At 41.7% G+C, this 27,438-nt stretch overlaps 1 protein-coding gene and 2 non-coding genes across 3 annotated transcripts in view; 2 read left to right on the forward strand and 1 right to left on the reverse strand.

The window, feature by feature from the left end:
* The window catches only part of LOC143285654 (putative arginine--tRNA ligase, mitochondrial), a 34,392-nt gene extending 16,169 nt beyond the window's left edge, over window positions 1–18,223 (forward strand). Inside the window, exons 11-19 of the mRNA XM_076593051.1 lie at window positions 509–538; window positions 1,951–2,011; window positions 5,193–5,269; window positions 7,423–7,556; window positions 9,034–9,208; window positions 12,310–12,405; window positions 13,782–13,856; window positions 15,283–15,346; window positions 17,742–18,223. Of these exons, the coding sequence (XP_076449166.1) occupies window positions 509–538; window positions 1,951–2,011; window positions 5,193–5,269; window positions 7,423–7,556; window positions 9,034–9,208; window positions 12,310–12,405; window positions 13,782–13,856; window positions 15,283–15,346; window positions 17,742–17,828 (799 nt within the window). The 3' untranslated portion in view covers window positions 17,829–18,223. The remainder of the gene's footprint in view (window positions 1–508; window positions 539–1,950; window positions 2,012–5,192; window positions 5,270–7,422; window positions 7,557–9,033; window positions 9,209–12,309; window positions 12,406–13,781; window positions 13,857–15,282; window positions 15,347–17,741) is intronic.
* Window positions 18,224–25,973: 7,750 nt separating this feature from the next.
* Trnat-ugu (transfer RNA threonine (anticodon UGU)) lies at window positions 25,974–26,046 on the reverse strand. The gene has a single exon. It is a non-coding gene; the product is annotated as a tRNA-Thr (tRNA).
* Window positions 26,047–26,917: 871 nt separating this feature from the next.
* On the forward strand, window positions 26,918–27,081 carry LOC143286197 (U1 spliceosomal RNA). Its single transcript, XR_013055763.1, has one exon. It is a non-coding gene; the product is annotated as a U1 spliceosomal RNA (small nuclear RNA).
* Window positions 27,082–27,438: the final 357 nt, after the last annotated feature.

Consider the following 27,438-nt stretch of genomic DNA (forward strand, 5'->3'; position numbering starts at 1 on the left):
ATCACAATAAAGAAAAACAAAAAACAACAACAAAACAATACTACTACTGGCAGAATGAGTTCCCAGTTCAGGCTCAACTAGTCAGATACAGAGCCGTATTGTAAATCTAAGTTGTGATCTGTGCATTTGTCTGTTCCTATTGCATTGTACCAGACTGATGATTACATTTGGCTTTTTATTTCATTTTATTTTCTCCCCATTTGTATTGTCCCCCCTTTTGTTTCTTCTTTCAAATTATCTTCGCTCTTCCTCTGTGGCCGTCATCCTGTTATTGTCATGTTTCCTTGTTTCTCTATGACTCAAAAGAGTTAATGGGAATAAACAAACTCTGAACTCTGAACTGGGAACTCATTCTGCCACATTTCCCCTTAGTAGTAGTAGTATTGTTTTGTTGTTGTTTTTTGTTTTTCTTTATCGTGATAATGATGATGATTATGTAACGTAGTGGTGTGTGTTACTCAGTATACGAGATGTGCAATGAAGCATGGTGTGTGATGTGATGTGTCAGTGAGAAAGGCGTGATAATGATGATGTTTATGTAACGTAGTGGTGTGTGTTACTCAATAGATGTGCAATGAAGCATGGTGTGTGATGTGATGTGTCAGTGAGAAAGGCGTGATAATGATGATGATTATGTAACGTAGTGGTGTGTGTTACTCAATAGATGTGCAATGAAGCATGGTGTGTGATTAGTCATGAAAGCGGATAGATGTATGAACAGTGATGGCAACTCTGGATAAGAGTGATGGGCAATATCTTGCCAGGATGTGTTTATTTCAGTTTGTGTGTGAGTGAAGTGTGGTGGTGTGATTTGTGTGTGTGTGTACACTACATAGTGCTATGTTTGTGATGTGATGTGTCGTGTGCGTGTGTATGTGTTTGTAACGTGTGTGTGTGTGTGTTGGTATACAGTGCATGTTATTGTGTGTGATGTGTGTGCACAGTGATTGTGATAGCTTGCCTGGGTGGCTGTGTTTGTTCAGACATATGTGAGACTGTTTCATGTGTGTCTGTGTGTGTGTGCTCATGTACACGCTTTTCTTTTATGTCCATGTGTGTGTGTTTCATTGTCAACCACTAGTTTCCAACCTGAAAATACTCGGGATTTCTTTCAGCAATATGTGTTGAAATAAAATGACACCGTGACAGTGTGTAGGGACTACAACACCTGACTGATGTTGAATGTGCTGTTGGTTGGCTGTCTCCCGTCAGCAACTGTCATGTGGAGATAGTGTCGGCAAAAATGTTACAGTCTTACCAGGCTGACCTGGACACAAAACAAAAACGCCAAAGAATTGATAGGCAGATAGAAAATGCGAAAAAACTTAGCCGTATGAAGTGCACAGGAACAGGTGTTGAGATGGCTGCCGGAAAAAGAGAGGGCGCTAGCAAGGGGGACAAAGGGGACGTTACCTACTTCCGGGAGGTTATTGGCCGTAGTACTTTCGTTTTCTTCGCATAGGCGGATAGCAGTTTGCACAGGACAGGAATGTCAGACCCCTGCCGGAGTCTGCACTAGTTGGTCACAGGTAAGTATGTTATTTAAACGTGATTTTAGATAGAAAATTTCCTATTCCTGTGGCATTCATAGTAAATTAAAAAGAATCAGAAAGAAGGACTAATGATGAATAAACTAAATAAATGAATAAAGTAATGAGTAGATGAATGATTGAGTTAATGAATAGATAGATAAATGAAAAATTAAACAGATAAGTAAATGAAGAAATTATCGATAAATAAATGAAGAAAACGAAGAAATAATAAATAGATAAATGAAGAAACAGATGAATAAAAACAAAAAACAAACACAAGTACACTTTGTGGGGGATAACATAAAAAAAAAATGTAGCGTTCTGTTTCCAAATGTTTTAGACGGTTTTTCTTTCTTTTTTTGTCAGTATCATTTTTGTTTACAAAGTGTCATTCTATTGCTTTCATTGTGTTGTGCAGAGATGTTGCTGCTGCTCTTGACAGACAGGAGCACTTCCAGCCTGACCGTGTTCACTATGTTGTAAGTAGAGACAGCAGTTTGTTTGTTTTCTTATTGTTGTTGTTTTGTTTTTTGTTGCTGCTTTTTGCCTGCCTCATGTCACAGCAACTCAGTGAGGGAGGAATTATGTTTTATATGTTTTATGTCACACATACAAGGCTCAACAACAGGCTGTGGAACAACAAAGGCATCAGGCTCAGCACCAAAATCTAAACCTACAGAGCTGTTGTGCTGACCACCTTGTTGTACTGCTGTGAAACATGGATGACATATCACCGTCACATTCAACAACTTGAGCAGTTTCGCCAGAGATGCCTACAATCCTCGGCATAAAGTGGCAAGACAGGGTTTCCAACCTCCAGGTCCTAGAGAGGAGCAGCCTGCCCAGCATCGAAAGCCTGCTGATCCAGTGCCAGCTACGCTGGACAGGACACATTGTCTACATGACAGACAGCAGGATCCCGAAGATGCTTTTGTATGACCAGATGAAGGAAGGCCACCATGAACTTGGAAGACCCCTGCAAGCGCTTCAAGGACACCTTGAAGACAAACGTCAAAGCCTGTTACACAGACATCGCTTCCTGGGAAACTGATGCTCTTGACCGCTCTCGCTGGAGGATGCTGTGCTCTAGTTGCATAAAGACGTTTGAAAACAAGAGAACGCTGGCCATTAAGGAGAAGCATGAGCGAAGGAAGCAGGGCTCAACTTCTGGAGACGTTTTCCCTTGCAACACCAATAGGAAGTGTTGCGCATCCAGAATCAGCCTCTTCTTCCATATTAGGACACACACCGACAGATAAGCCTGCCTGCCTACTCCTCCACTGGTCTGACGGGAGACTCCATCACAAGTGGTTATAGACATCTTGTTAACCCATTCAACCCTGGGAAGCTTACAGCCTAGGAAGGCTTCCATGCCATATTAAATGTGGAAAAAAAGCAGAAAATATGCTGTTTTTCCTCCAGATTACATGTGGACACATCCAGAACTTTACTGCAGAGGTTACTTCCCTTCCTTTGCAGTTTAGTTCGTTCCCTTCTTTTGCAGTTTAAGCATATTGCAGGAAGGTGAAAACCGATCGATGAGACAGAGTTTGATGCCAGAGCAATGCTCAGATGCATGGCTCAGTGAATTAAAGAACTGATTTTCACATTTGAATGGTTTCATGCGAAGGTAAATGAACAAAAAGATAGGAGCAGGGGGTCAAGGTGGGGGCGGGGTGTGTGTGTGTATGTGTGTGTGTGTGTGTGGTGGGGGGGGAGGCTTATGATGAGTCGGGGGAAAGAGGGTACATGGAGGACAGGATCAAAGATGGTTATTTGAAAAAAAATAAATAAAAGATAAGTACAGTGAAAGAAAATTACTTAACCCATTCAACCCTATGAATATTACAGCCTTTAGGGTCCCCTGCAATACTGAAGTTGAAAAATGAAGAAAATATACTGAAATGAAACAGTTTTTCCTCCAGATTGACAGACGGGGACACAGGTAGAAACATGCAGAAGTTAGTTCTCTTTGTTTGTGGTGTGTGCATATGTGGCAATGTGTGCACCATTTTATTGTTGGGCTCAGGGCTGAATGGGTTAATGGACTCCATAAAAGGAAAGTCATTAAATCAATAAGAGAATCAGCTTATAATGAATAAACAGAGTCAACAATATCATTGTTCCTTGTGACTGTATATGATATGACACTTATTTTCTTAGTAAGGCTTCATTAACCCACAATAATTTTTTTTTTAATGATTTGCTTAACTAGAACATCATTCAAACAAATGCATTTGAAATTTGGGCAGTATTAGGCTGTAATGAATAAGATAACAATCTGAAAATTAAACTTGAAACTGGGCTGGGTTGCATGAGGAGATCTGTGCAGCAATAAGTTTGCTTTGAGTTAAGAATGTTCCTAAGTATTTGGAATTTACCGTGGAGTTAGGAATATTCTTAACGATATGCAAACTTAACGCTGCTGCATTCACTCATACAACCCACCCCTGGTCTGTGAATCAGAGCAAAGTCTGAGAGAGTCCATGAATGAGGCTTTAAAGTTGAATTAAGGCAACGTATGTGCCTTTCACATACAGAGAGTGAAACAGATATGTTGCAGTGATGTGCATTTGCCTTGTCTTTGAACAGTTGCACCCCTGAAAACGAAGTATGGGTGTCTAAACTGAACTGAAAAAATGGTCATACATGTTAAAAGCCCAGCAGTTGACACAAGTAAATGTGGGAGTGACCACCTACAAATGAGGAAGGACAGCAGTTTAGATGTGAGGTATACCCCCAAAAACAGAGTATGGCTGCGTACATGGTGGGGTAAAAACGGTCATACATGTAAAAGCCCACTCGTGTACATACAAGTGAACGTGGGAGTTGCAGTTCACGAACGAAGAAGATGTGAGGTATCTGTGTTGTATTTATCTGAAGCCGGATGAAATTGTTGTACTGTAAATTGTTCTGATATCTTTATGTGAAAATATTGAAGACATCAAACATTTACTATGCCATGCACTCATTTTGTGTATTTATGCAATCACAAAAACAAATGCACTTCATATTAGAGTAATATTTAGTCTGTACTGAATTAGATAGCAGTATAAATTAAGAGAAAGTTATAGTTTTAAGATGAATATTCTCTTTGTTTACAACTTGATTTCTTTGATATGCTGTACTTGAGTACAGAATATTCCAGTCATGAAAAAAACAAAAACAATGTATCTTTTTAAAAAATATAATGTTTCTTGGTGTGGTTTTTTGTTGTTGCTCTTGTATTTGTTGTTGTTGTTGAAAAAGCTGAAGAATACAGACATTTGATTTGCAGACAATGATTGATTGATGAATAGGTTTTTGTTTTGTTTTGTTTTGTTGTTTTTTTGTTTTTTTTAGTGTTCATTAATGTTATGGATGAAATTTAGATTATTTTGGGGTTTTTTGTTTTGTTTTTTGGTGGGTTTTTTTTGTTGTTGCTTTTTTCTTTTCTTTTTTTGTAAATAGAATTTGTGTTGTTTGGCTTTTTATTTCGTTTTTGTCATGTGTGTGTTTTGTGTGTGTGTGTGTGTGTGTGTGTGTGTGTGTGTGTGTTCTCTTATGTTTGTGTTTGAAAAATGAATTAGTATGTTTAAAAAAAAAAAAAGGATATATATATATATATATAATGATACTCATCATCATGATGATATTAACGTTTGTGGTCATCTCTGACAGGTGGAAGGGGGACAACTGTTGCACTTCAGACAACTTGTGGGCGTCCTGCAACAGCTTGGGGTACCATGGGCAGACAGGTTGATTCTGAGTTATTCTGTCCCTTTCTTTGTGACTGTTCTGGCTGTAGGTATGTGAGGATGATTTTGAGTCATTCTCTTTCTTTGTGACTGTTCTGGCTGTAGGTATGTGAGGAGGATTTTGAGTCATCGAAGTGTTAGTAGCCTGCCGGAGAACCCACTTAGAGTAGGACTACGTTTTCATCCTCACTAATAGGTCTGTCGCTTTCTGTAGTTTGTTTTTCTTTCATCGCAACCCAACAAAAATGGCGTAAAAATCAAATTGATGATTGTGGCCGTCAACGCAGTGAAAGTGAAAGTGAAAGAGTCATTCTCTTTCTTTGTGACTGTTCTGTCTGTAGGTATGTGAGAATGATTTTGAGTTATTATCTTTCTTTCTTTGTGACTGTTCTGACTTAAGGTTCATGAGGTTGATTTTGAGTTATTATCTTTCTTTGTGACTGTTCTGGCTGTAGGCACATGAGGTTGATTTTGAGTTATTCTCTTTCTTTCTTTGTGACTGTTCTGGCTTCAGATATGTGAGGTTGATATTGAATAATTCTCTTTTTAGATTCTTTGTGTCTGTGCTGACTTTATGTATGTGAAGCAGACAGTCTGATTTTAGATAATCCTTACGCTGCATTCTTCATTACTGTGCTTGGTTAAGGTATAGTGTGTGAGAGAAGTGAGTGCTTGCAGTATTCAGGGGGCGGGTGGATTTTTTTTCTTTCTGATAAACATCTTTCTCTCCATTTTTGTTACACATGAATTATTTTTTTAAACCAACAACAAATGGGATGTTATGTTAACTCACTCCGGACGAATAGTTTTCTCCCTTGCTTTCCCCTGCAGACGACCCATTTGTTAGGGTTAGAAAAAAAATCACAAAAAATACAAAACACAAAGTAACTGAATGAAACTCCCTGTACTTTACCCACTGACCCCTCTTCTAACGTTATGTGTACGCCCACCCCCCTCCCTCTCTTCACAGCCCTCAGAAGCTGAGTCACTGTCAGTATCTTCTTGCTGGTAGCTTTCTTCACTGCACATACTTTATTCAACGTCTTCATCATCCTCGTCGATGTTGAAACCTTCAGTTTGAAGCATTTCAATCTTTTCAGCAGCAGTAAAAAGTCGCTGTCATGATCTGGTTTGTTCCAAAATTTCCACTTGTATCGTTTGCAACGCCATTTTCGATACGTATGCAGATTAGCTTGTCATTTGGGGTGCCAAGGTCTTCTGCTGGCCAGCGAGTGTATAGGTATGGAAACCTCTCGAAGAAACTTTCCATTCAGCCCTTGACATGTTTACAATGCCTGGTGTAGCTGCGATTTTTATGCTACCCCATGAGGAAAACGTGGACAAATTTTTAATTGTCGAAACTACTACAGCGTTATGTCGTCCGGAACGCTACCTTACATCCGGAATGCTGTAGCGTTCCATCGTCTGGAGTTAGTTAATGAAACAAGGTTCATCTAAACTATCTATTGCAAGGATTATTTCAATATTTCTAAAGGCCAGAAAAAATTCACATCCATAATAATGATAATGGATACTTATATAGCACACTATCCAGAAATCTGCTCTAGGTGCTTTACAGTAACACATTTATTTACATAACACATTACATCAATGTTACATACACACACCAAAATGTGACTAACAAACTACACACACACACACACACACACACACACACACACACACACACACACACACACACACACACACACATACATACACACACACACATACACACTACACACACACACAAACATACAATTCACATGCATGTATTTATGTACACACACAATACATATGTATACACACATTGTCAAGCATAGAAGTATAGACAGACACATGACAGATATACATGCATGTGTACATATATTCTTGTATTATAACTTGTCACATTATACTGTGTTATATTTCACTGTGTTATCTCATGTAACATTACATCATAAAACCTTCACATTCATATAGATACATATCAAATGCAATTGTAACAGGTTGGGATTGTCAACTTACCATTGCTCTCATGTTTTTCTGATGTAAATTCCATTTTCAAACTCATTCTGTTCATCGTTATCATTCTCGCTGCCATTGTGATGAAACTCAGTACATCTACTTGATGTCATGTGGTTGCTGTTTCAAATATTATCTGTCTGCTTCAGGCCTGTGGAAGACATCCACATCAAATTTGGTAGAATCGAGGGCATGAGTTCTCGGCGTGGCACTGTGGTCTTTCTGAGAGACATTCTGGACGAGGCCAGGGGCAGAATACTCCAGTCCATGAAGGAGAAGGAAAGTAAGCCCTGCCTGGCGTATGTGTACTCTGTTTGGAATTTTTACCATTGGTATCATGAAAAATGCACACACACACACACACACACACACACACACACACAATGCTTTTTTTTATTTTTTATTCATATTCATCTAACTTTTCCTTACATCATTTTTTTCCCATTCTTTCTGCTTTACTTCATCTGTAATGCCGATGTATTGACATTATCTTGGCCAGATTCTAAAACCAGTAAAATAGAAACCAAAATAATGTTAAAAAATCAATCAAAGCAACTTGAAAGAGCCACAACCCATGGCGTAAGAACATGGACTAACCACAACACTGTAATGTTCTGACCTGCTGTGAAGTTGATTTGAAAGGCCACTTTCAGTATCATTTTCGAGGTATCAAAGTATGCCGACTGATCTATATGTGCTACACCACATCTGCTTTCACAAAAACTATATGATTGAGCAGATACCTGTTCTATACATAAACCCAACATACTGATCAGGCCTCTATACATAAACCCAACATACTGATCAGGCCTCTATACATAAACCCAACATACTGATCAGGCCTCTATACATAAACCCAACATACTCATCAGCTCTGTACATAAACCCAACATACTCATCAGGCCTCCATACATAAACCCAACATACTGATCAGGCCTCCATACATAAACCCAACATACTGATCAGGCCTCTGTTCATAAACCCAACATACTCATCAGGCCTCCATACATAAACCCAGCATACTGATCAGGCCTCTATACATAAACCCAACATACTCATCAGCTCTGTACATAAACCCAACATACTCATCAGGCCTCTATACATAAACCCAACATACTGATCAGGCTTCCATACATAAACCCAACATACTGATCAGGCCTCCATACATAAACCCAACATACTGATCAGGCCTTGAGAACCTAACCTAGGTTTATATAAACCATTGAACAAATAGATACATATGAAGTGATGAAATGATAATTGCCCTACAGATACATATGAAGTGATGAAATGATAATTGCCCTGCAGATACATATGAAGTGATGAAATGATAATTGCCCTGCAGATACATATGAAGTGATGAAATGATAATTGTCCTGCAGATACATATGAAGTGATGAAATGATAATTGCCCTGCTTGCATGATGCTTCACTCTGTCGTGTTATGGAATGACTTGGGAATGATGGAATAGAAACTGTGGGGACACAGTGGTCGTACGGCATATCAGTTGAAGATTGAAAAGTAAAATAAAAAAGTAATGAAATAAGCAAACAAATAAGTAAAGACATTAGAATGTGTTTGCGTTTGTTGTTTTTTTCATAAAAGATTCACAGAAGGCAAACAACTGAATATCCAGCCACACGGACACAGGAGCTGGATGAAATAGTAATTAAATAATTAAAGAAATAAACAATTAATAAAGACATCACAACATAACAAAAATGAAAGATTCACAGAAGGCAAATACCTGAATTTCCAGCCACACGGACACAGGAGCTGGATGAAATAGCGGACAAGTTAGCGGTGAGCGCCGTCATCGTTCAGGACTTGAAGGGTCGGCGGCAGAACAACTACACGTTTTCCTGGGACCGGATGCTGAGTTTCTCTGCAGATTCGGGCGTGTTCCTTCAGTACGCTCATGCTCGGCTCTGCAGGTAAAGTGCGATTGTTAACCCATTCCACACTAGGGAGTTTACAGCCGCCACAGACTTCCTTGCCATATTCATGCAGAAAAAGTGCAGAAGTTTTATAACCTGAATGTTTGGTTCAAGGACATGAGTGGAGTGATGGCCTAGAGGTAACGCGTCTGTCTAGGAAGCGAGAGAATCTGAGCGCGCTGGTTCGATTCATGGCCCAGTCGCCATTATTTTCTCCCTTTCCACTAGACCTTGAGTGGTGGTCTGACACAAGTCATTCAGATAAGGTGATAAACCAAGGTTCTGTGTGCAGCATGCACTTAGCGCACGTAAAAGAACCCACAGCAACAAAAGGGTTGTCCCTGGCAAAATTCTGTAGAAAAATCCACTTCAGTAGGAAAAACAAATAAAACTGCACGCAGAGAAAAAAAACATGGTGGTGCTCTCATTGTAGTGACGCACTCTCCCTGGGGAGAGCAGCCCGAATTTCACACAGAGAAATCTGTTGTGATAAAAAGAAATACAAATACAAATAAAAATAGAGGTAATGCGTCTGTCTAGGAAGCGAGAGAATCTGAGCACGCTGGCTCGAATCACAGCTCAGTCGCCAATATTTTCTCCCTCTCCACTAGACCTTAAGTGGTGCTCTGGACGCTAGTCATTCAGATGAGGTGATAAACCGAGGTCCAGTGTGCAGCATGTACTTAGCGCACATAAAAGAACCCACAGCAACAAAAGGGTTGTGTCTGGCATAATTCTGTGGAGTAAGATGGAAATGAACAGCGTTGTATCAGGGTATATGTAGTTAGATGGAAATGGACAGTGTTGTATCAGGGTACGTGTAGCAAGATGGAAATAGTGTTGTATCAGGGTATGTGTAGTTAGATGGAAATGGACAGTGTTGTATCAGGGTATATGTAGTTAGATGGAAATGGACAGTGTTGTATCAGGGTATATGTAGTTAGATGGAAATGGACAGTGTTGTATCAGGGTACATGTAGTTAGATGGGATTGGTCAGTGTTGTATCAGGGTATGTGTAGTAAGATGGAAATGGACAGTGTTGTATCAGGGTATGTGTATAGATGGAAATAGTGTTGTATCAGGGTATATGTAGTTAGATGGAAATGGACAGTGTTGTATCAGGGTATATGTAGTTAGATGGAAATGGACAGTGTTGTATCAGGGTATGTGTAGTTAGATGGAAATGGACAGTGTTGTATCAGGGTATGTGTAGTTAGATGGAAATGGACAGTGTTGTATCAGGGTATGTGTATAGATGGAAATGGTTAGTGTTGTATCAGGGTATGTGTAGTTAGATGGAAATGGACAGTGTTGTATCAGGGTATATATAGTTAGATGGAAATGGACAGTGTTGTATCAGGGTATTTGTAGTAAGATGGAAATGGACATTGTTATATCAGGGTATATATAGTTAGATGGAAATGGACAGTGTTGTATCAGGGTATGTGTATAGATGGAAATGGTTAGTGTTGTATCAGGGTATGTGTAGTTAGATGGAAATGGACAGTGTTGTATCAGGGTATGTGTAGTTAGATGAAAATGGACAGTGTTGTATCAGGGTATATGTAATTAAATGGAAATGGACAGTGTTGTATCAGTGTATATGTAGTTAGATGGAAGTGGACAGTGTTGTATCAGGGTATGTGTAGTATGATGGAAATGGACAGTGTTGTATCAGGGTATGTGTATAGATGGAAATGGACAGTGTTGTATCAGGGTATGTGTAGTTAGATGGAAATGGACAGTGTTGTATCAGGGTATATATAGTTAGATGGAAATGGACAGTGTTGTATCAGGGTATGTGTATAGATGGAAATGGTTAGTGTTGCATCAGGGTATGTTGTGTAGTAAAATGGAAATGGACAGTGTTGCATCAGGGTATGTGTAGTTAGATGGAAATGGAGAGTGTTGTATCAGGGTATGTGTTTCATGGCCTGGCTTCGCTGACGAAGATCTAGGAAGGGCGTTGTCCACGTCTGATGCAGGCACGCTCATGGCTGACAAGGCCAATGCGGGAAAAGCAGAGTCGGCCGCAGCGGTTGCAAGGGAAAGTCTGGTCTGGGTTCGCGGCTGCAGCGTCGTGGTTCTTCCTCCTTCTGCGTTTGTCCTCAAGGCTGGCCCTGCGGTTGTTTTCGAAGGAGGAGACAGCTTGGTGGATGGTGCGTCGCCAGGTCTCTCGATCAGCGGCTACTGCGGACCACTGGCGATGGTCAATGTGACAGGCACCGAGAGCTTTCTTCAAGGAGTCTTTGTATCTCTTCTTGGGTGCTCCTCTGTCACGGTGGCCAGTGGACAGTTCGCCATACAGCGCGATCTTGGGCAGGCGGTGGTCCTCCATCCTGGACACGTGCCCTGCCCAACGTAGCTGGGTCTTTAGCAGCACTGCCTCGATGCTGATAGTCTTTGCCTGCTCCAGGACCTCGACATTTGTGATGTAGTCACTCCAGTGGATGCTGAGGATGGTGCGAAGGCAGCGCTGGTGGAAGCGATCAAGTAGTCGTATGTGGTGCCGGTAGGTGACCCAGGTTTCGGAGCCATACAACAGGGTGGGCAGTACAACAGCTCTGTACACGCTGATCTTGGGTATGTGTAGTTAGATGGAAATGGACAGTTAATGTCTTTTCAGGGTATGTGTAGTAAGATAGGAATGGACAGTCAATGTTTTTTCAGGGTATCTGTGGTTAGATGGGAAATGTGGATGAGTTGATGTAACTTGGTGTTGTTTGTTTTTGTGTTTTTGGTTTGTTGTTGTTGTTTTTTTACTTGATTAGACAGTGGTGTTTGTTAGCACTTCCCGGTGCATGCGTGTGTGTTTGTGCACATGTGTGCGTGCGAGTCTTTTGTCAGTTGTTACATGTTTCTGTTTGGATGTATGTGTGTGTGTATGCAAGTGCGTGCTTACACCCTATGTCTTTCTGTCTTGAAACAACTTTGGTGAAGTTGCTCCCTAACACATGTTTGTATCATAAAGCTGGCTTTTTTGACAGCTATGTGTGTTTGTGTGTGTGTGTGTGCGCGTGTATGTGTGTGTGTGTGTGTGTGCGCGTGTATGAGAGTTTGTGTGTGTGTGTGTGTGTGTGTGTGTGTGTGTGTGCAGCTTGCTGTCATCCTGTGATGTGGAAAAGACAGACAGCGTGGACGTGAGGTGTTTACAGTGTGATGCCGTTCACCAGCTGATGACGACAATGGCAAGGTTGGCACTGTGACACAATCACTTCTGTATGTTGCTACAGTTAAAGGTTAAAGGTCCCATAGCCTTCTGATCCAGTGTTCACCAGTGACTGGGGTTCAGGCCCTGTTTGTTATGTTCTTTGGATAGGCACTTTACTCTGTTTTTCCTCACTCAATGCAGGTGTGAATGGGTACCTGACTTGGTTGCGGAAGGTTGAAGTGTCAGCAGGAGAGGATTGTGCCCTGCCTTCCGATGCCGAGCCCTGGACACTGGATATGAATTCACTGCCTTCCGATGCCAAGCCCTGGACACAGTGGAAATGAATTCCCTGCCTTCCTGTGCCGATCCCTTAACACACTGGATATGAATTCACTGCTTTCCTGTGCTGAGCCCTTAACACAGTGGATATGAATTCCCTGCCTTCCTGTGCCGAGCCCTGGACACAGTGGACATGAATTCACTGCCTTCCTGTGCCGAGCCCTGGACACAGTGGACATGAATTCACTGCCTTCCTATGCTGAGCCCTGGACACAGTGGACATGAATTCACTGCCTTCCTATGCTGAGCCCTGGACACAGTGGACATGAATTCACTGCCTTCCTGTGCCAAGCCCTGGACACAGTGGACATGAATTCACTGCCTTCCTGTGCCAAGCCCTGGACACAGTGGACATGAATTCACTGCCCTCATGGCTGTAAAAGTCCTTGAAACTTTCAACCTTTTTTAAAAGTCTGAATCAAAAGCAATATTGAGTTGCCTGAAAATTTCTGTATAATGCTGAGATGTGTGACGGATATTCAATGTTTAAGAAAAGTCTTCTTTTGTGTATTCAGATATTCACAGGTTGAAGACAAAGTGTTCTTTGTTTTCATAAATATCCAGAGCAATAAATATATTAAACATTGTATTGTGTCAATACATTCCCTTTTATTGATTTTTGCCAGTGTCAGGAGCATATGTATAGAGATATCTCATGAGTTGTGGTCATGTATGACTGGGTGGTCTGGACTGGATATTTTGTATGGTGTGTGTGTGTGTGTGTGTGTGTGTGTGTGTGTGTGTACTTTGTCACTGGCACATATTGCTTAAAAGTCTTTGATTGTAGTGACTTGTGTTCTTGATTTTTGTGACTAGCTCAATTATTGTTATTGTTGTCGTTGTTATTGTTATTGTTGTTGTTATCATCATTATTCTTATTATCATTGTTATTATTGTTAATATTATTATTGAATGTCTTGGTAGTATTATTATTGTCATTAGTAGCAGCAGTAGTAGTAGTAGTAGTAGTAGTGGTGGTATGTCAGTACTTAGAACTTACATGGAGAACGGCTGCTCATTGTTTGTGATGTACAGGTACATTGTTTGTGATGTACAGGTACATTGTTTGTGATGTACAGGTATCCAGAGCTTGTGGAAGAGACCTTGACCAGCCTGGAACCGTGCCATGTGGTGCAGTATCTCCTGAAACTGAGGTCAGATTTCTTTTGATGTTCGACTTTTCCTTATGTGTGTCTGTGTGTGTGTGTGTCTGTGTGTGTGTGTGTCGGTGTGTGTGTCTCTGTGTGTCTGTGTTGGTGTGCCTATGGCTGTGTGTGTGTCTGTGTGTGTGTGTGTCCCAGGCTTTGGGACTTTTTTTTTTTTTTACTGTATTTTGATGACGATGAACGATGTTGGTTATGACGTAGATGCTGCTGTGGGGTTCTGGTTAGGTTTGGGACTGCTTGACAAGGTTGTGTTCTCACGAAAGATCCTGGCATCATCCAGCCTGAGAGGTACAGACACCTGCTGTGTTGGTCTGAAAATCGGAGCGACACCTCCAAAGACGCAAGTGGATGACCCTCGACTGTGTGGTCTCAGTTTTCCCATTAGAGCCCATAGTTTTCTCTGCTGGCTACTAGCCACAAAAACTCACCTGTGATGGGGTTTGAACCTGTGTCCCTCCAGCCATCAGTCTGTCACGCCAGCCGCTTTGCCAGGGTGGCTCTTCTTTCCATCTGTGTCTTGATCACTGTGGCTGGAACACCAGACAATGACCTGCCATGTTCCACGGGCGCAATAGCCGAGTGGTTAAAGCGTTGGACTGTCAATCTGAGGGTCCCGGGTTTGAATCACGGTGACGGCGCCTGGTGGGTTAAGGGTGGAGATTTTTACGATCTCCCAGGTCAACATATGTGCAGACCTGCTAGTGCCTGAACCCCCTTCATGTGTATATGCAAGCAGAAGATCAAATACTTACGTTAAAGATCCTGTAATCCATGTCAGCGTTTGGTGGGTTATAGAAACAAGAACGTACCCAGCATGCACACCCCCGAAAACGGAGTATGGCTGCCTACATGGCGGGGTAAAAACGGTCATACACGTAAAAGCCCACTCGTATGCATATGAGTGAACGCAGAAGAAGAAGAAGAAGACCTGCCATGTTCCATAAGATACATAAGATACATTCCATGGGACTAAAAGACGGGATCGTGCTGTCCCCTTGGAAGCCATATGACAATTTTTTTGTTGGTGTTGTTGTAATTATTCAAAATATTGTAAAAGTGTCTGTGCAAAAGATTTTTGACCTGAATGTTTAGTACATGCAGAAGTATTGAATATTTTTACATTCAGATAGTAAAAGCATCAGCCTTGATTTTTATAACCTGAATGTTTGGTTCAAGGACAAGAATTGAATATTTCTACATGAAAATAACACCAACAACAACAACCAAAAAAGGGTGGGGGTCGGAAGTATTTGAACAAAAAGGAAAATAGCACCATTGGGAGCTGTCATGGTTCATGTGTCCACCCACCTTTTGATTTATTGTCCTGTTTTACGTTTTGAGTTCATGGTGCATGATATTGTATTTGTCTGTATGAATTCATAGAAAGGTTTTGAGATGTGGTCATTTGTTGCAGTCACCTGGTCAACTCGGCCTACTCCACTCTACCTGTAAAAGGAGAACCTGTGGCCATTGCTCAGGTGAGGCATGCCTCCTCCTTGACCCCGCTGTTTAGTTCTGATTCGTGTGTTGGAAATATTCATTGATTTATAGTATTGCATTGTGTTACTTTTTACCACGGTAGATTTCTCTGTGTGAAATTCTGGGTGTTGTCTCTTTATAGAGTGCTGTCCCTTTGCAGAGTGCAGTGCCAGCCTCTTTCTTTCTGCAAGCAAGTGTATTTATTTTACTATCATTTATTATTCATATATGGATATGACAGGCACAATAGTCGAGTGGTTAAAGTGTTGGACTTTCAATCTGAGGGTCCTGGGTTCGAATCTCGGTGACGGTGCCTGGTGGGTAAAGGGTGGAGATTTTTCCAATCTCCCAGGTCAACATATGTGCAGACCTGCCAGTGCCTGAACCCCCTTCATGTGTATACGCAAGCAGAAGATCAAATACACACGTTAAAGATCCTGAAATCTATGTCAGTGTTTGGTGGGTTATGGAAACAAGAATATATCCAGCATACACCTACCCCCCACCCCCGAAAGCGGAGTATGGTTGCCTACATGGCGGGGTAAAAACGGTCATACATGTAAAAGCCCACTCGTGTACATCAGAGTGAATGTGGGAGTTGCAGCCCACGAACGCAGAAGAAGAAGATATATGGATGATATTTTTTATTCATTTTCTTTATTTGTGATGTATATGGATAATCCTTTTTACATTTTGTTGATTTGTGATAATATATTCATTTGTGTTGTGGGGTTGCTGTTATTTTTCATTTATTACATGTACTTTATTTTGACAGACAGACAGACAGGCAGGCTGGCAGGCGAACAGACAGGTCGATCAAACATTTATAAGATGGACAGCTGGATGGGTAGATTAATGATTTATTGATTTGCTGTGCACAAGTTCCAATGCAGTATCCTCACATTTAGGATATATTAGGCAGTGGATCATCAGTGGAGGATATAGTGAATTATTGCTCTTTACCCAAGCCATCCAAAAGTGTACAGACATTGTGGCACTGTATGACACCCAGAGTATCCATTTTGTGAGTGAGAACATGCACAGAATCAATGGGTTGGTATTTTTCTCCTTTAGCCAAAGTGAGAAATCATGTTGTGATATTCTTCCATGGACTGCTCCAGAATAGGTGATTATACTAGACTACCATCTCCTACTTTTGAGTTTTTTTGTTTTTTTTATAAACTTTTTCGGTTGGAACATCACGATCTCAGATACTGAAAGACACTCTTTTTCATCTGTTGGCTTCAGGATACCTTCATTGCTAAAATGTGTAGAATTTTGCACTGTTTACCTTCTCCAGTAGATAATGACTAAGCAAAGCTTAAATGTTTCACAGCCTCTTACAGCACTGAAGGCAGTCAATTCCAACCCACTGTGTGTCCAGGGCTTGGCATTAGAAAGCAGGGCCCCAGTCTTCTCCTTCCCTGACCAAAGTCAGGTTCCCTTTCGCACCAGGTTGGAATGAGGAAAAATTGAGTAAAGCTCCTTTCCCAAAGACACAACATCACTGCCGAAACAGGTTCTCAAAGCCTGGCCACTTGTGAACAATGGGTCAAAAGACTAAACAAAGGGAGATAGGGACTAAACAAAGGTAGATGGTGATTTAACCAAGGTAGATAGAGACTAAACAAAGGTAGATGGTGATTTAACCAAGGTAGATAGAGACTAAACAAAGGTAGATGGTGATTTAACCAAGGTAGATAGAGACTAAACAAAGGTAGATGGTGATTTAACCAAGGTAGATAGAGACTAAACAAAGGTAGATGGTGATTTAACCAAGGTAGATAGAGACTAAACAAAGGTAGATGGTGATTTAACCAAGGTGGATGGAAACTAAACAAAGGTAGATGGTGATTAAGCACTGCTAGACAGAGACTAGACAAAGGAAGATGGTGATTTAACGAAGGTAGATAATGACTAAGATTGTGACGAAACAAAGGTAGTGATTAAATGAAGGTGCTACAACTAAACAAGGGTTTACAGTGACTGATCTGAGGTAGTTAGAAACTAAACAAAGGTACGTCAGAAACTAAAGAAAGATAGACAGTGACTGAACAAAGATAGATAGTTGCCAAACAAAGTCAGTGACTGAACAAAGGTAGATGATGACTGAACAAAGGTGGACAGAGACTGGACAAAGGTAGATGGTGACTGGACAAAGGTAGATAATGACTGAACAAAGGTAGATAATGACTGAACAAAGGTGGACATATAGTGAACAAAGGTAGATAGTGACTGGACAAAGGTGGACAGATAGTGAACAAAGGTAGATGGTGACTGGACAAAGGTAGATAATGACTGAACAAAGGTGGACAGATAGTGAACAAAGGTAGACGGTGACTGGACAAAGGTAGATGGTGACTGGACAAAGGTGTGTGTGTGTGTGTGTTCCAGGCCAGACTGTTGGTGTTTGACAGTGCTCGGCAAGTTCTGTCCAACGGGATGCGGATGGTGGGACTGCAGCCTCTGCGCCAGATGTGAAGAGCAAGGGGAGAACTGTATTGTGGCAAATTGCTTTCACCACTTTTCTGCCAGGAAGTGTCCACGACGGTCTGGGTTTGAATAATGCTTTCACCACTTATCTACCAGGACAGTGTCCACGACGGTCTGGGTTTGAATAATGCTTTCACCACTTATCTGCCAGGAAGTGTCCACGACGGTCTGGGTTTGAATAATGCTTTCACCACTTATCTACCAGGATAGTGTCCACGACGGTCTGGGTTTGAATAATGCTTTCACCACTTATCTGCCAGGAAGTGTCCACGACGGTCTGGGTTTGAATCCTGGTCTCGCCCTTTCTGCTATGTTTGAGTGGAAAATCAGATGACATGATAAACCGAGGTTCTGTGCGCAGCACGTAATCGATGCACTGAAAAAGAACCTTGTCCCATGGCAAAAATCAGTTCAAGAAATCCACTCTGATCTCTGATATGTACACAGATATATATGCATGCACACAAGGCCTGACAAAGTGTGTTGGGTTATGCTGCTGGTCAGGCATCATCCTAGCAGATGTGGTGTAGTGATACGGATTTGTCTGAACGTAGTGATGCCTCCTTCAGAAACTGAAACTGTATTACTCTTTGTCACTTCAGATTTCTCTTTGTGAAATTTGGGCTTCTCCTCCTGGGATGAATGTGTGGCCACAGTGCGGCACCACCATTTTCTTCTCTCTGCGTGCAGCTGTATTTGCGTTTCTGTCAAAGTGGACTTTTCTTTAGAATTTTACTGGGCATAACCCTTTTGTTGCCGTGGGTTGATGTTTTTTTCATGTGCACTAAGTGGATGCTACACATGGGACTTAGTTTATGGTCTCTTCAGAGAACCTTGTGTCCAGACCACCACTTAGGGTCAGGGCACTGGGGGAAAGTACAAGTGAGTGTGGGACTGGATCCCGCATCTTCAGATTCTCTCGCTTCTTCAGTGGACACGTTACCACCAGGCCACCATTCCACTTGTGGGCAGAAGAACTGAACGACAGTCACAGCCTGGAAGATGTAGAGTAGAGGGTGTGGGTTTGATTCTGCCAAAGACCCTGTACACAAGTAGGCTGTCAGATTCCATTGCACTGTGAATGATGTTTGAATAAAAATCAAATCCTTCTCCAGTGGGAAGGCCATTAGAACAATGACTTTGTGTGTGTGTGTGTTAGTGTATGCTAAAAAAGTCATTTTGAAACTGGGTAATAATTTGTGATGACAAGGACCTTGCTTGCTAGTTTGGGTGCCTTTTCTAGTACCTGCAGATATTGGTGATTTACTTCTGTAATATTTGCAGATATTGGTGGTTTTGTTGTTTTTTTTCAGTATATGCAGGTGATAGCAAATTTTGTAAATGCTAAATTTTGTAACACTCGCAGGCAGTGGTGAATTTTGTTGTGTCTCTTTAAGAAACATACGCTGGGATGTCTGCTTGCTTTCAAGTGACAGAAGCAGTAAGATCATGTTTACATAACACAAATCTTGCTTATCAGTAACAAAAGATTCATTTTCTGTGTCTCTCTGTCTTTTTTGTCAAGTTTCTATATTTTACTCCTTTCTGAATCTGTCACCAACACACATGCACACCTGTACACATACACGTGCACACACACACACACACACACACAGTGAAAAGGTTTCCAAAACTGTTGGTTACTTGATCCGTTTTTAAGTTTACAGTATTTATTTTGAGAATAACATTTGTAAAATGTGATGCGATTATTAAAGAATTATCAAACAATATAACTTTCTCATTACTGTTACTGTCAGGTGTGTCTGCAAGTGAACATGTACATTTGTGTGTGTATGTGCGCAGAAAAAAAGTTTGTCAGAAACATCATAGATTTGTGTTGTTACTAACACATTGGTGTATGTGTGGGTATGAATGTGTGTGTGTGTGTGTATAGAGAAAAAAAGTTTGTCAGAAAATAAAACCACAATGAATTTCAGACCCTCACACAGTATCTCACGACTTTCCTGTGGTGGTTGGTGTCAGCAGCCATTCATAACGACTACCAGATTCCACCCTTTGCCGTCAATGATAAAAACCATTTATATTCACCACTGTCCAGAACTGCTTTCAGCATGGAAGTAACTCTGACAGTTTCCCCAGCTGTCAGCATTTATCGCACATGTAGCTTGTTTCCCCATCCTTCCTTACATCTTTGCAGAAACGGCAGATTCTCAACTTGCAGCAGGCCTCTTTCACATACCCTCCCTCTCACCCCCACCCCCACCACACTTCACACATATACCCCCACCTCCATGGCCTCGGCAGCATTCCTCCGTCTGCCTCCTGCCCCATCCCCGCACCCCCACACCCACACACCCACCCCCTGGTCCCCTCTTCCCCACACCCCATTTTCCCTTTCATGAGAAGAACGATCGATGTTAAAAAAGATTCTCTCTCTCTCTCTCTATATATATATATATATACATACATATATATCAACGATGTAAGTTTGCTGTTGTGTGTTTGCATGTGTGTGTTCACCTTTTTAAGTAATTTTCACCTTTTAAAACGTCATAACAGTGAAAATGCACAGCGTGCATTTGTTACATTTGCATCAACACACACACACACACACACACACGTGCATGAGATTCACTGCTTGGCCCTTCAGTGCAAATTCCCACATCAAGTAACTGTAACAAAGCAGTGATGGGAATGGGACAAAAAGGGGGAAAAAAGACGTTGTTACTCCAGGGTCTCGTTGCCATCAGACTCCACTTTCAGAACAACAGTGAGAATGGGTCGTGGGGAGGGGGTACCCAATTACTACTCACTAACATTGACGTAAGTGTGACGTACCACATTGTGTCGGATGGAGAGCTGAGCGGGTTGACGCAATCAAAACTTTGGTCTTTGTAAATGCAGATCACGAGCGGAAAGTTTTAGACTTGTTATTCTTGCATGATGAAAAAAATAATAAACGGAAACAGAAGGATTAGGTTAAAGCTGTGAGGTGATCAGTCAAACCCTCGCACCATGCCGCAAAAGGAACAAGAAAAAAAAATGAACAGCACGACAAGTACGTGTTTTCTGCTGTGGCGATGAGCTGGACAGATTTGTAAGAAGTTTGAATGCTGAGCTTGTCTTTGTCATGTATATGGAAGGCTGGGGAAACATCTGATGGCAGAAGGGTCGAGGTGGAAGAAGACAACATCAGTCAGTTGCAAAGTTTCAGTTTCATGATGTCTGCAAAAGTGTCATGGCTGAACTTATTCATAAACGCTACACGATTCCTCCTGTGTAAAATAAAAAATAGATCAATAAAAGTAGATACCTGAGCTTTGCATAAACCGGTTGCAAAATAGTCCATCACAAAAAAATAAGAAAGTCTTTTGGTACTTCAGTAGTCGAGTGTAATATGAACGAAGCTGAATTATTGTATCTGAGTGACACTGTTCTGACCGCGATGAGCAGCAATAATAGTTGTTGCTTTTATCCAGTCGGTCCATGACAACGTTGAGGTAAAACATCCCGTAGTATTTTTACGACCATCGTGGTGACCGAACGTATCCATTGTTTCTTGGGCAATGCATAGGATGGCGGGACCAAATCCTCTCTTTCCGCCGTTTTAACTTTCCCCAACCGAAGTCAAGTACCCCCATTCACATCTGGGTGGAGTGAGGAAAACTGAAGGCACTGTGCCTTTACCAAAGACACAACACCTTGCCGAAACGGGGCCTCCAACTCCAGACGACTTTTCAGTGAACACTGACTGGATCAGAAATACAACGCTTCGCCGATTCTGCTCATTTCGCGAAGGACATGTTCTGCCACGGAGCCTTTGAGATTTTCTCTTTTCTTTTTTTTCTTTTCCAGAGCAGATGTGCGGCGTATATGGACCAGCCAGACGCTGTGACGCCTTGGAACCGAAACTGAAACTGACGTCCGGTCAGTGGCCTGCCGTAGGTGATAAATCAAGTGCAGCCTCTATTATCTGAGACACAAAACATGACAGGCAAGTGAAAAAAGTTGTGATCGCAGTGTACTGAGGCGACATTGTCCACATCCAGTTCAGCAAACTGGCTGAAAGGAGACGAGTAAAGAAATGGTCTACGCGTGGAAAGCAGAAAAAGGCAAGTGTTGCCCTTATTGCATTTGGAGTGTTATTCGTACAGAGCACGTGCAAAACCAAACGTTGCACGTGATGCAAGCACGGACTGTGACAGGCTATTGACGGCGGCACCTTTGAAAGGACTTCGAAAAACGACGTCCAGCATTTTGTATTTCTGCACCATATGAGTGCGATGGCTTGCAAATATGGCTATTTGTATTATTAGTGATGGTCTGAAAGTGTAGTGTGGAATTTATCGTTATTCACGGTTGTTTGTTTGTCAGTTGTTTTGTTTATGTTTTTGGGGTGGTGGTTATTAAATTAAGCCAGTACAGTGGACCTGACGTTGCCTGCTTCCCGAGACTGGGACTGCAACAAAGTGAGTCAGAATGTGTGTTTGTGAGGGGGTGGGGGAGGGTAGCGTGGCCTGTAAAGGGGAGGAGGGTAGAGCGGCCAGGGGAAATGCCAGTGGCCGTGGCTCTCCTTTGCTCTCGCGGAGGCCATGCAATGACAGCCGGACTGGCGCGAAAGTCTGGCCCAGGATAGCATATTGACCTGCGGGGGGAAAAAAAAGAAGAAAAAAAGTGTATGGTCAGATTCACTGAGAGACTATCATCGAGCTTTAAAGATGTGTTACAGGTCAATTGTCAGACTGGCGAGATTTCGGTTAGGGTAAACCGGCAATCTTCAGTCTGCTTACAGCATCTTTCAAATATTCTCAAAGAACACGTCTGTTCAACTGAGCAATGAGTAAGCATACAAATATGATATTTGACCACCACAGCCGGTTCCGCCCGAGCGTTTCATCTAAGATGGAGCTGTGTGTGTGTGTGTGTGTGTGTGTGTATCAGTGTGTGTGTGTTCGACGATGAGCGGTGCATGATGTCTGTTTCAACTTCAGAGTACAGAGGGCCAGAGTGTAAACTGATTATTAGGCTATTTCGTCATTTACAGTTAATGAGTTATGTGCATACCAGTTGAGCGCTTCAAGTTTTGTTTTCAGTATAATGTTGAAAGCGCTGAATAACTCCGTGTTTATGATTGAGTAGTCAGTAGTAGTAGTAGCAGCAGTCAGTAGTAGTAATTGTTGCTATATGGGCTGGAACAGCCGGTTTGAAGTTGTATTCGGGATTTGCTGTGGACGGAGGTTTGAGTGCCTTGCGACTCCGCGGTGCCGCCGGTTGTCCGATATGCAATTAACGATTCCGATGCCCTGCTTCAGTGGACAGTCTGAAGTGCGCTGACCGAGTGACGGTTCTAATGTAGCCATGTGCATGGTTCCAACTGAGTTTTGTTTGAAGTGTTGCAACTTTGACAATCCCGCCGGCAACTGATGTTTTGCCAGTCGTAAATACTATGTTTCCGACGTTGTGATAGTACAACCGATGTAGCACTAATTAATGTCCGACAGCAGCAATTGCTCCGCCCTGCAGTCCCTCTCTCCAGCTCAGTCTCGTTCTCTCCGGTCCTTGTGGCTTGCTCTCTCTTTCTTGCTGTGTGTCACGTGTAGTGTGTGTGTGTGTGTGTGTGTGTGTGTGTGTGTGTGTGACGGTGTGGAGGAGGAATTTTTTTTAAATGTCCCATCACACATATCGGTGATTGAAGACATTTTGTTAAAGTATTTATGAATACAAATGTATTATCGGTTAGAAGGGGTGGGAGATGTGAATGAATGGAGGGTTGCTGGAAACAGGGCAAATGAGGGTGAAATGTGGGTGAAATTTGAAAAAAACAAAAAAATTTAAATCTAAGACAATTACAGGAAATTACTTAAAGGACTTCGTAAAAGAGAAGTCGTTAAACTGACAAGCGAAACAACTGATAATGAATGCAAAAAGTCAAAAACATCAACGTTCTCAGCCACCGCTGAAGACACTTTCGTGTACATAAGGCTTCATCAAGCTAGCTACAGTCAAAAATTATATGCTCAATTGTCAGGTTACTAAAGCATATGCACTTGACATTAGAACAATACTTGGTCCGTATGATGAATTTGATAATAGTCTGAGAGCTAAACTCAGAATTGGTCTGCGAATCGGACCAAAGTCTGAGAGAGTCAACTGCCGAGGTTTTAGACTTGAATTCAAGCACCTATAAAAGTCTCTTTCTAGTATATTGCTTATTTCCTTGTATGACAATGGGCAATATACTTTTGTACTATCTATATGATTTTTGCTTCCCATTTTGCTGCCCTGTCTGCTTGGTCGTTATAAAGGAATCCAGTGTGGGATGGTATCCAACAAAAATCAACATTTGTACCCTTCACAAATCGGGAGTGAAATAGATACCTAACTTGAATTTCAAACAATAAATCTTCTCTTTGATTATTCTCAAAAAGGAGCAAACTTTTAAAAACAGATTGAGAATCAACACAAAATAGGATATTACTTACTATGATTGGTATATCAACAAGATGATTTTAAGCCATAAGGATGGCCACCAATTCAGCTGTAAACATTGAATATCCCTTACCTAAATAATATGATTTTTCTGTTTTTAGGTCAGGAATGACAAAAGCAAATCCTGCACTGCTATCATCCAGGACCGAGCCATCAGTGTAAACTTTTAAATGATAATGAAAATTTTCTTCTAATTCATTGATTCTGACAGATGCTGCTATCATATGTGACGATTCTCCTCAGTTTTGTTGTGTCAGAAGCACATATATTGACGTTTGCTTTTGTTAACTCCCAGGGAGGGACAGGTGGCACCAGAACACGACTGAGGTGCCATATCATGCAAATCAATGTCTGAAAAATTTAACGGCCGTGTGTGTGTGTGTGTGCGCGCGCGCGCCGGTTAGTGCCGTGCCGTGTGTGTGTGTGTGTGTGTGTGTGTGTAGTGTCAGTGTGTGTGTGTGTAAACTGAGAATAAAAATGGATAAAAGAAAGAAATGGTGAACTTGAACAAAGCCCAGCCGGCGAGGACTGGAAGAACAAGTGATAAATAGACAGACAGACAACTGAGCAGTCACTGAGAAGAAAAAGAGAAAAGAAATAGAGATGGGGGGGGGGGGGGGGAGGGGGGGGGCGGACAAAAAAAAAAAAAAAAAAAACCCATCAGATACACAGACAAGAGAAATCAAGGCGCATTCAGAAATGACTCGAGAAAGAACAAAAAGAAAACGAGGCTAATAATATGAACTGAACCTTTCCGGACTGACTCAGTATTGACTAATTTGCATCGGACTACTAGTGCTGTGTTTTTGTTGTTTTGTTTTTTGTTGTTTTTCGGACCCTCACTTCCATCAGTCAGAGCGGACTCGTTGCCATACTGTGTAGGTATACTGACTGAAGTTTTTCATGACGGCCGGAAAAAGGTACCTTTGGTCACTGACACCATTTTCTGACTGGACTCAGTATCGCTACATGGGAGATTCAGAGGCCTTTCTACTGAGTCCTCCGACTGTACCTGCATGCTACTTTGGACAGTCTGCCGGTCCACTGACAATGTGCAAGTGTGCGCCCGGCCGGCGCGCGCGAACTGAAACACACACACACACACACACACACACACACACACACACACCGCGCGCACACACCGCGCGCACGCGCGCGCGCACACACACACACACACACACACACACACACACACACACTGACACACACACGGCCCGGGAGCCCGTCGTGACACTGCTTAACACTAGACTCTTTAATTTATGCCCGTTTTCTTCTTTTTGAGAACGGCCGGCGGCGGGCAGCTCGTCAGTTTTCGTCACCGCCACGTCACAGTGCAGCGGCCTGCGGTGCATGTCGATGATCAGTCGGCCGGTTAATGATAAAATGGTGAAGCACGTGGATCCTGCGATCGAAATTGTTCATTCATGTATGTCATATCAGAATTCAGATCACGGTGTTTATCAGCACGGCACTCAGTCTCACAATTGTACTGCATCATAGTGGAAAGGAAAACGACTCTAGATTATGATGTTGCTTTTCCGTCTGTCACGCATTCACTGAGTAGCTAGATACCTTCGTAGTCTTTATTTAAACTGGCGAAGTGAGTGTTCAAAGAGGAAGGGAGAATTTAAAAAATAAATAACTAAATTTATTTTTTTTTAAATAAATAAATTTAAAAAAAGCAGCCCCCAGGGAGGATCGAACTCCCGACCCCTGGTTTACAAGACCAGTGCTCTAACCACTGAGCTATGGAGGCGCTTGCTAAGCGGGCATAACACTTTGAATTTTAAGGTGGTCTGGTACAAACCCTCAATTAATTCAAAATAATGTCTTTCTGAAAGAAGCACCATTTCATTTTGATGTTTTTCGTTGCTTATGAAAGCTTTTCAATAGACGGCGCATGCAATTTGTCGCATTTGTTCACTTCTGTTTTCATGAAATGGGAAATAATAATTCATTATTTGTGAGTTACTTACCTTCGAAAGTGGCTTGCTGTACTAAAAGAAACACACAAACAAAAGACAACAATAAAAACAGCAACTGTCTTTGACAGTTAAGAAGCATGTTCATAGGAGAGTAAGAGAATAACATGTTTGAGCCTGAGTAGTAAATATTGCTTGCGAACAAATGGCTTCAACATAATGATCACCTGTCAGGATTTGATTTGCATTTTTAGTCACAGTGGTGGACTGGACGCTGTTCCTATTTCTTCATTGTCTTTTTCTTCATGTTTAAATCCAGGTTATGACTGATTTATCATCAACACCAAACAACCTTCAATTTCATTTTGTAGAAAACTGAACTCATCTTTTTTTTTCTTTTTGTTTTTCAGATTTTCTTCGTCAACTCTTAAAATGGGAACGTGGAAATGTTCCAAAAATATATATTGCACGACTTGAAATTCTACCGTTGATGAATTTTATGCAATATGTGAATTTTTTGTCAATCTAATGCCATGAAAATATAAGAAAAAAGTAAAAATCTGTATTCCACGAAGATTTCAAAGTACAGTATTTATATAGTGTAGATTTTATCGAAATACTTTGCATTTTGCTTTATTCTTTAAATAAACCTTTATATTTTGATGTATTGAAATCAGTGGGTCCATGATGAGTGCAGTTGATAGCATACTTACCTGGCACGGGAGAGACCCTGATCATCAAGGGGGTTCTCCCAGGGCGAGGCCTGTCCATTGCACTCCGGGCGGGTTGACCCCTGCGATCACCTCAAATGTAGGTGACTCGAGTGCGTAATTTTTTGGTGAGGGGGACTGCGTTCGCGCTATCCCCTGCAAAACCTAATCAATGAACAGTTAACCATTTCTTGAGCGTTTTCACCCTTTAAATGGCATCTGTTGGCAGGACTGCCATTTTAGAAGGAAACATCAGCACAGATGACTTTATCAATAGAAGCTTTGCTGTGGAACACTACGGCGTGCTACTGAAAGATTCTCTTCTCAAGAAGTGTTCTATTGTTGTGCCAATGCCAAACAATGTTGTGACACAACCTGTAATTGTAAGTTCAAACGACAACTATCAACAAGTTTGCATCACCTGCCACAACCACTGAATGTTACATATTTGATTATTTGTTTTCTCTTTCACTGTATGTTTGACCTGAGGCAATGTCTGGAGACACAGGGCTAGCG

Source organism: Babylonia areolata, chromosome 9, assembly GCF_041734735.1.
Source record: "Babylonia areolata isolate BAREFJ2019XMU chromosome 9, ASM4173473v1, whole genome shotgun sequence".
In the NCBI taxonomy this organism is placed as follows: domain Eukaryota; kingdom Metazoa; phylum Mollusca; class Gastropoda; order Neogastropoda; family Buccinidae; genus Babylonia; species Babylonia areolata.